Source organism: Uranotaenia lowii, chromosome 3 (genome assembly GCF_029784155.1).
Source record: "Uranotaenia lowii strain MFRU-FL chromosome 3, ASM2978415v1, whole genome shotgun sequence".
NCBI lineage: Eukaryota > Metazoa > Arthropoda > Insecta > Diptera > Culicidae > Uranotaenia > Uranotaenia lowii.
This window is the reverse complement of record NC_073693.1, coordinates 241,424,379-241,433,066: the sequence shown is the minus strand read 5'-3', so window position 1 is coordinate 241,433,066 and position 8,688 is coordinate 241,424,379. Positions and strand designations below refer to the sequence as shown.

Below are 8,688 nucleotides of genomic sequence, written 5' to 3'. Positions count from 1 at the left end.
ATCTCGAAAGTTGCGATATCATGTTTTAGTTATCATTTTTAGTTTAATGATTATCAGGGTTTCTTAAGTCATTTCTGTTGTTTAAAATGTGCCTTATCGGCCACGCTTCAACTCGTATATTTTTAAATTTAAAGATTTCTGGCAACACTTTCCATCAAAGAAGAAAAACAAAACCCGAAAGCAAACTGTCAAACGGACTCCCGTCCTTTTCACACGCGCGGTGAGCTGCCGAGCCGCGGCCGCGGTTCAAAATTTGCTTTTCTCGCTGAGGTACTCCGCGCAAGAGTGTGCAAAATCACGACGGTGGTTTTTGCAAAGTTCCGCAAAGTGTTTTCAGCGTTTTTGCAGCAGCAATTCGGTCTCTCCGGTAACGTTCTGTCCGGCGGAAGTAATCTGCGTGTGATTTGGTTCCGGTGAGCTTCGCCCTAGTTCGAAATCGAGATGCAAAACGTGGAGCTGGTCGTGGAGCGAAGGCTTCGGCCTATTTTTGGTAAGATATTTGGGGGTCTGGAGGAAAACGACTTCCAATGGAAAGTGGTGAATGATGGTGTTTGAGGACGCGATTAATCGAATCGAGTTGATGATTTCTTGTCTAAAATTGGTTTAAAATGTGTTGCATTATCGAAAGAAAATAAAAATTTTAGACAGAAACTTTTTTTTGTCAGAGCAAACGCACCAATACGGGAGTATACGCGGCCCGGTTTTGCTCATTTCAGCGGACCGGTTTTGGTATACTCACTCTTTCGCGCACCGGGAGGTAGCATAATATTTAATAATTATTTTTAAATTTAGCTTTGCACTGAAAAAACTTTTGCAGAAAATCTTTATCTTGTATTATAATGTATTATAATACTGACCGAGTAAATTTTCGGAGTCATGAGTTTTTTTGCTTAAATTTTGATTATTTAAATATTTAAAATTTGTGATTGTTGTCGTTTTTTCGACGGGTTTTCTGCTGTCCGTACAGCAGCAGCAGTTAATGCCAAGCAGCTTCGAGCTACCAGCAACCGGGTCCGGTGACGGGTGCAGCAAGAACTTCCGGGCAACAGCAGCCGGAATCATCAAAAAGGCTGCGGAACCTGCGCGAAATATGCCAGCTGCTGTGGAGTTCCAACATCAAGCAGGAGGTTTTCCGCCACTGACCCGAAGACTTTGGCTCCAGTGATCGGTCGGAACCGTTCACCCTGGGACAGCGATACGAAGGACCTTGTCGCATCATTGCCCCGTTTCAAACCTGCTCATAGTGCTGAAGGAAACTCGCGGCCTCAGGTTCAGCGACTTGACGACCGATAAGTGCCGAAAGTTGCTCATACGGCCATCTGTCAGATAAAGTACCCGATTGTGAATCTTCGCAACCGGCCCACATTGATTCACAAACCAACACCACAATTATCATGTTTACAATGGTGGCATGTTCATGATGCTATTCTTGATGTTAACCTTAGACGTGAACAAATTTTGATGCTTATTTTCAATTTATCAGAAAAAATGGTTTTTTTTAATTTATAATTGGTTTTATTAAGGCATTTTACTTCAAAAGTTTTTATGTGTCGGAAGTATTTTCCTAACTTTGGGTTCATCAGTGCTTTGGGTTAGTATTCTTGAAATCTAAAAAAAACGTCTAGTTCTACACTTCACACTAGTTCTACTCGCAGATTTTATTGTTTTAGTTTTTCGTGAATCTCCATTTTGAATAGAACATGTTACTTCAAATTTAGATTGTTTCATATCTGAAACATCTTACATCTGGAATTTGAAATTTGAAAGACTTATTTGTCTAAATCTGAATTCGAACTTCTTTTATCCTAATAGGGAAATTCATTTTAAAATTTTAATTTGGAAACTGAATCTCAAATTTGGAACTTTTTTCCTTACATCGGAATGTTAAAAATTGAATACAAATCTTAAAACTAAGCATTATAATATAATTATAAGTCGTTTTTAATTCTACAGATTTGATGACAAAACTTGTTTCTAAAATAATTATAATTTCGCGTTACATCAATATTAAATATAATACTGTCTTACTGCAAACAACGAAGTTTCCCCTAATATTTCTAAAAATGTGTGTTTCGGCATTCATTTTTTCCTCATCTTATTACCCTAGCCTTTTATTTTTTTTGATCAGTTTATTGCTACTCCGGCTGCTTCTGTCAACTGAACATCCTCTCGATAAACTTTCTCTCCGGAAGCGTTCCCGTACGCGGTCATAATAGGCATAAGGCACAACTTTCCCGTATGTTTGGATAACGTGCCGCTATTAAGCCTACCCCCATTCTGATACCTGAAGATGCACTTGGCATGGCATAATCATCTTCTTTTCCCTCTTCTTCGTCTTCCTCTTGTCTTTATGGTTCCGGCGGATGTCACATTTGGTATTTAGTGATGCTGTTGCCGCTGGTGGTACTATCAGTAACGGCTGGTGTCTGTGGTGGCAATCGTGGCTGAGGAATTTGGCGAGTGATGATATTTTCTTCCGCCAGCGTTAGGGATTTTTTGGCCGGATGGTGAAGTTTTACTTTCATCTGCTGCGTAGTTTTTCGAGCTGTACGGAGGGTACAAAAAATATTTGTATGCTAAACAAAACAGTTTCTTCACACTTACCATTCAATCTTCGACAGACTTCCGGTCCCCCCACGAGCAGAATTTTATCCACACACTTGACCGAATCAATAGAAGATCCACCACAATTAGTTAATTAATTAATTAACTAACAATTATTTACCAAATTCCTATGGCAATAAAATGTCAACAAACTCTGCACGCCGAACGTCGTTTGTTTAACTTAGCCTTAAATGGAAGATTTTTTTCAGTGCATGTTTGCTCTCGCCCCTTTCTAGTGAGCAAATTTGGTGATTTTGGTGGTCCCGACGACAAGGGCCCTATTTTTCTCACCCTCATACTAACCCCCGGTGCGGTATGAAAGTGATTAAACGCGTGAGCATTTTCACTATACTCGCGATTGCTGCGGATGCCCTCAGTACGGTTGATTTAGGTTATTGCTTTTCCTTGTTTGGCCTTAACGGCTATTGCTTGCTGGAAAGAGATGAAGGATTAACTTATTTTAGCTTCGTTCAATCGTAGGTAGCATTTGGTTTCTGTCAATTGGAATAGTTGTTCAATGAGCCAATGTTTTGGTCGAAACAGTTCTGGTCGTTGTTGTAATTGTATTCTTTATTTTATAAAATCAATACTTATATATTATGTTCCGTACCCTAAGTTGCAATGGGTTAACGGCTGCGGTGTGTATGTTTGTGAAAATGATGGATCAACCCATCATTTTCCTGACAGTGTCGTTACACACAATCTTGTTAAACATGGTGTCATAATATGGCCTAAATTAGAAGAGGAGCTGGACATCTTTATTTAGTTTAAATTCAGCAGTAAGTTCAAAGATGTCTATTTTTTTTTCATGATCCATGTTGATAAGATGAATGGGAGTTGAAACACTTGCCCTCCCTTCCGCAGAACAATCGCAACATTTGGTAGTGAAAGTATCACAATTTACCATAATAAAAGTTGATACTTTCAATAGGGCATAATTCGTTTGGTTAGGTAGTTAGATGGTTTAGTCTTGTAGAATTAAAAATAGAGAAAACGTGTGAAAAGTATTACGATGTTAGGTAAAGGTCATGGTATTCGCCTCCCAATGCTCTAGTAAGTGTGTATTTGCGGTTTATGAATTTCGTTGGCTTATTCTTAAATCAAGCATTTTACAAGAACTAGAGGCTCATTGGATGGGAATGCTGTTGTTGGAAAATGTTATATTTCATTTGGTAAGACGTTTTTTTGCTTTTTATTTAATTATTCATTTTTAGCAAATCTTTACGTTTTTCGGTTTAGTTTGAAATTCATCTATGGAAGTATATATTAGAATGTACGGTTTTGAAGAATAACAATGAGTAGGTAGTCCTAATTACTGATTTCGGGCATTTTACAATAGGCATGCGGTATATTTTAATAGAACCCCTATGTAGATTTTTTGTAAATTATGATGGATTTTAACATTCAACTATGTGAGGTAGGTAGGGTACGGTAAGATGTGCTCTTATATCCATATTCTGGTAAATTTTCATGATTTTGTGATGTTGTGATAGGAATAAGGTAGCTTACTTCTACTATTAATTTGAGCTAGAATTTTTATTAGTTTGAAATAGGCTTGCTCCAAAAAGCAAAACAAACTCTCACATCCATATTTTGGTAAAATAGTATGATTAGCAATGAAATGGAAAAACTCTAAAAAGAAAAACAAAAATTTCAAAATTTAGAAAATGAAAGGCAAAAAATTAGGGAAAAACAGCAAATAACACTTCAATTACTTCATGCAAGAACTAATTCCTTCCTTTATATTTCTCTTTCCTCTCCTTTTCTCTTTCTTTTATTTTCATATACCCCTGCGCATACGATTCGGAGTCATATGATGACTGGACCCCGAGACAACTATCACGAAACCCATCACACATACCAGTGGAATTGGGGCGGAGACACGAAGCAGACGTTCAACAGACGACGATGAAGGAAGGAAAAACATATAAGATAAGTTAAAATGATTCCTTTAATAACACAAAAATTAAATGTAGTTAGATGCGTGGGGAGTATGTAGAGGCCAGTCTCGAACCCGCCCATGTCCTTCCTCCAACTGGTATCGGGAGGGGTTGGTTTATTATCTTGAACTGCATTTTATCCATATTCCATGGATATAATGAAGTGCTTGATGGTTTAACCAACGTCTCAAGATCGCTTACTATTCTACGCTGCCTTCTCTAAACTTTAAATTTTCTTCTCCAAACTATTCTAATTTTCATTTCCAGCGTCAGCTCCCCGAGCTATTTAAACGCCATAAAAAAAAAAAAAAAAAAAAATCAATACTTATATATTATGTTCAATGAAGCAAGTTGGAATAGATGGAAAAAGATAGGTGATCAACTGTTAATCCATTTCTTCTTTTTTAAACGTATTTCGACTAGGATTGGTCGATCTTGGATCGATCCTTAGTAGATCGATCTTTTCAACTCCGATTTTCGATTTTTTGGATCGATTCTTCGGCCAGGAAAAAATCGATACGATCGTTTTATTTTCGATTCGATCTTTCGATCTTTTTTTCTTATTTAGTGAAAAATAAGGGCATAATGGCCACCTTAAGGAGGACGCTTATTTAACCATAGAAAACAGCTATAATATGTGAGTTACATCATTTTTGTACAAACACCACAAAAGTCAATTTCCTAACTGGATGAAACTTGAAAACAGTAGATATAAACGTTTCAAATTGTATTTTAATTTTTGATGCCGAACAATTTAGAAAAATATTTCGAAATGTAGTGAATTAGGTGCAGCATGGTGTTTGTGATTGATTAGAATTAAAAAAAATGCTAGAATTGGCTAATCTTAAGAAATAAAAGCGATTTTTCAAAAATTACTTTTTTCAAAAATATAAATAAATGTGATTTTTGTTTTTTTCCGCATATTTTGTTCGAGATCTCACATTAACACTGAAAAATCTCAATAAAAATTCTTTGAAATAATTTCTATTAAACTCTAAAATATTTATTGCCATTACATTACTTAGAAATATCAAAACGTTTCCAAGATATTCGGATTTTACTAGTGTTGTTTTAACACACACACTCCGGTTCACTTTACATAAAAGTGCTTGAATTTTTTTCCTTTCCATATGTAGAAGGATTATACAAATTTTGCGCCTTTTTTGCAATTTTTAATAAAAAGCACTTCCCTCTTGTTACAAATGTAAAAGATCGATTAATCGGAGATCGATCTTCAAGCTCCGATTTTTAAGATGGATCGATCCCAGAACCGTTCATCTGAATCGATCTTGGAGATCGATCTTTTTCCGAAGATCGAACAATCCTAATTTCGACCAGACTATTTTGAACAGACTTTTTTTTCTTCCTTGGCAATGCTGCCAGTACGCCTGAATTGCTGCGATCCATCAATTCTTGAAACATTTCAATTTGGTTCTGTTTTACAGCATCTAGAAAAGATCAGCTGCACTGAAAATTGTCTGAAATTTGGCAATAAAAACAATAATAAATTAGTAGAAAATCTTTAGTAGAAAGAACTTTCGACACGAATGCCATAAGGATGGTAAAGTGTCACTAATAAAACTTAAACATGAAGAAAAGTTCTTGTGACGTATTAAAATTTATCAAATTTATAATCTATTAAAACATGCGTTGTCTAAACTAAGGCGTTAAATGTTTGTACTTTTTTTTAACGTCAAGATAGAATAAATTTAGGCGTTTCCTTACAATACTCTTTAAACCAATTGATAAGCATCACAGTGAATTAAAAAAAGCTATTCTAGTCTTTACATCATGATATATACGTGAAATTAATTTAACAAATCATTACAGAGTCCATCGAGATAGGCAACTATAAAAAGGCGCTGCAGGACGTGGAAAAGGTGTTGAAGAAAAATCCCACCATCCAATGCGGTCGGGCGCTAAAAGCGTGGGCCTTTATTCGTCTCGGTCGTGATGAGGAAAGTGCGACCCTGATTCGGGCACTAGAGCAGGAAACTCCTAGCGAATCGACAACGCTGCATGTGCTCACCCTGTGCTACAAAGAAACGGATCAGCTGGACAAAATCTGTCAACTTTTCAACAATGCCGCGAAGCAGAATCCGGGCAACGAAGAACTGCTTTCGCAGCTGTTCATAGCGCACATGCGAGTCAATGATTTCAAGGCACAGCAGACGGTGGCACTGCAGTTGTACAAATTGCGGCCACGAAACCCGTTCTATTTCTGGGCTGTGATGAGCGTAGTGCTGCAGGCTTTGCGAGGGCCCGATGCGAAGGACGAGCAAAAGTCTAAACTACTGCTGGTTTTAGCTCAGCGAATGGTAGACAAGCTGATCACCGAGAACAAACTCGAAGCATCACAGGAGGTGCAGCTGTATCTACAGATCCTTCAGTATCAGCTCAAGTACCAGGAAATGTTGGATTTCTTGGACGGATCCGTATGCCAGAAGCTATATCCCGGAGCCCCGCACTCAATTCGTATCGATTTGTTTAAAAAACTCAACAAGTGGGCGGATCTCAACAAACACATGAAAAAGCTACTCGCTGAAGAGTAAGTTCTTTCAAGTTTTCAATTGTTTTAAAAGTTTAATATTCTTTTTTTTCTTTCTTTTTTTTTTAATTTAGCCCTGACAGATGGGACTATTATCAGGAATACATACAATCGACGTTCGAACTCATCAAATCTAACGATAGCACATCGGATACCGATCATACCGTAGATATGTGTCACGAATTCATTTGTGGGGTGTGTTAAATTGTCATAAACTCCTAAATGGTCGACTACAATCGTTGCCCTTTTCAGATCATAGAAACTCAACCGAGAAAGCACCGAGGTCCTTACCTCGCCCGGCTGGAATTGAACCGGCTTATGGTCGAACACAAGTACGATCGGGAACAGCTGTTCGGCGAATTAACCGATATGCTTCTAGATTACTTTCGCACCTTCGGGGACAAAACGTGCTGTGCCAACGATTTGAAGCTGTTCCTGGAGTACGTGGAGCCGGCTCAGCGGCCCAAGTTTGCTGCCAAACTGATGCAGGAGAGCCGGATCAATTCTGCAACGTTGCACAGTAGTGTAAGCTTATATAAAGGGTGTTTGGATTCATCTTTAACGTTGTCTTTATTTTTAGAAGGAGCATATGCAGCGGCACATTTGTTCCCTGCAAATTGCACGGTTTTGCGGCGCCCATGCTACTCTTAACGATGAACATCTTTCCGAATTGTATACGGCACTTAGTCTGCACTACGAATACGCTTTCAACGTGTTCGGCCAGGGATTGTTGCCGACCGATATGGGACCCTCTGATCCGTACGTCTTACTGGCAGGTATGTTCTTTAAAATTCATGTTTTATAATCTCAGTCTTCTTGAATATGCATCACAAAGCTCCGATCGCAATAAGACCTATTTCTGCAAACATAGACACATTGGACGAAAAAAGGCCAAATAAATATAAATAAGTCTTTTTTGATCCTTCAATTCGTTGACTGTGAATATCGCCTAAGTTATCACAGAAGTATAAATAACCATGTCTCTTTTTTTTAGTACAAATCATGTACGACCGGGCCTGGAAGCAGCAACGCTCGGAACCGCTAGTGGAAGCGCTGTGTCTCCTGAACCATCTGCTATCGAACAGCATTAACAACTTTCACGCCAAACTGCTCAGCATGCAGCTGTATCACCGTCTGGGACTGGTCGAGGCGGCCCACCGAGCGTACGAATCACTTGACATCAAGCACATCCAGCTGGACTCGCTCGGGTATCTGCACTGCGGTCAGCTTTGCAACGGGGGCTTTCCGGCCCTGGCCAAACAGATCTTTGACCAGACGCTCAACTTCTTCATCAACGATCACCAGAACAGTGTGGAGTTCCTAAAGACCTCGTACAACTTTGGCTCCTTCTCGAAACTCATCGAATTTCTGGACTTCAGGGATCGACTCTCGAATAGTTTCCACTTTACGCTGATCTCGGTCGAAGCTTTGCTGCTGGAGATGGTCTGCTTCAGCGGAACTCTAGTCCAGAATCTCGCCGCGTATCGATTGATGCGGATAAAGCCACACGAGGATCGGATCAAATGGGATGAACTTAGTGATAATCGGGATTTGACCATATTCGTTAACTGGGATCCTGTGGTAGATTACTCAAAG

At 38.8% G+C, this 8,688-nt stretch overlaps 1 protein-coding gene across 1 annotated transcript; it reads left to right on the top strand.

Annotated features, from left to right (window-relative positions):
- Positions 1 to 210: 210 nt before the first annotated feature.
- On the top strand, positions 211 to 8,682 carry LOC129756913 (phagocyte signaling-impaired protein; the record flags this gene model as incomplete). Its single annotated transcript, XM_055753968.1, has 6 exons — positions 211 to 490; positions 6,375 to 7,092; positions 7,167 to 7,287; positions 7,345 to 7,617; positions 7,673 to 7,868; positions 8,087 to 8,682. Coding segments are annotated over exons 1-6 (1,953 nt in total), but the record flags the coding sequence as incomplete, so codon positions are not given.
- Positions 8,683 to 8,688: the final 6 nt, after the last annotated feature.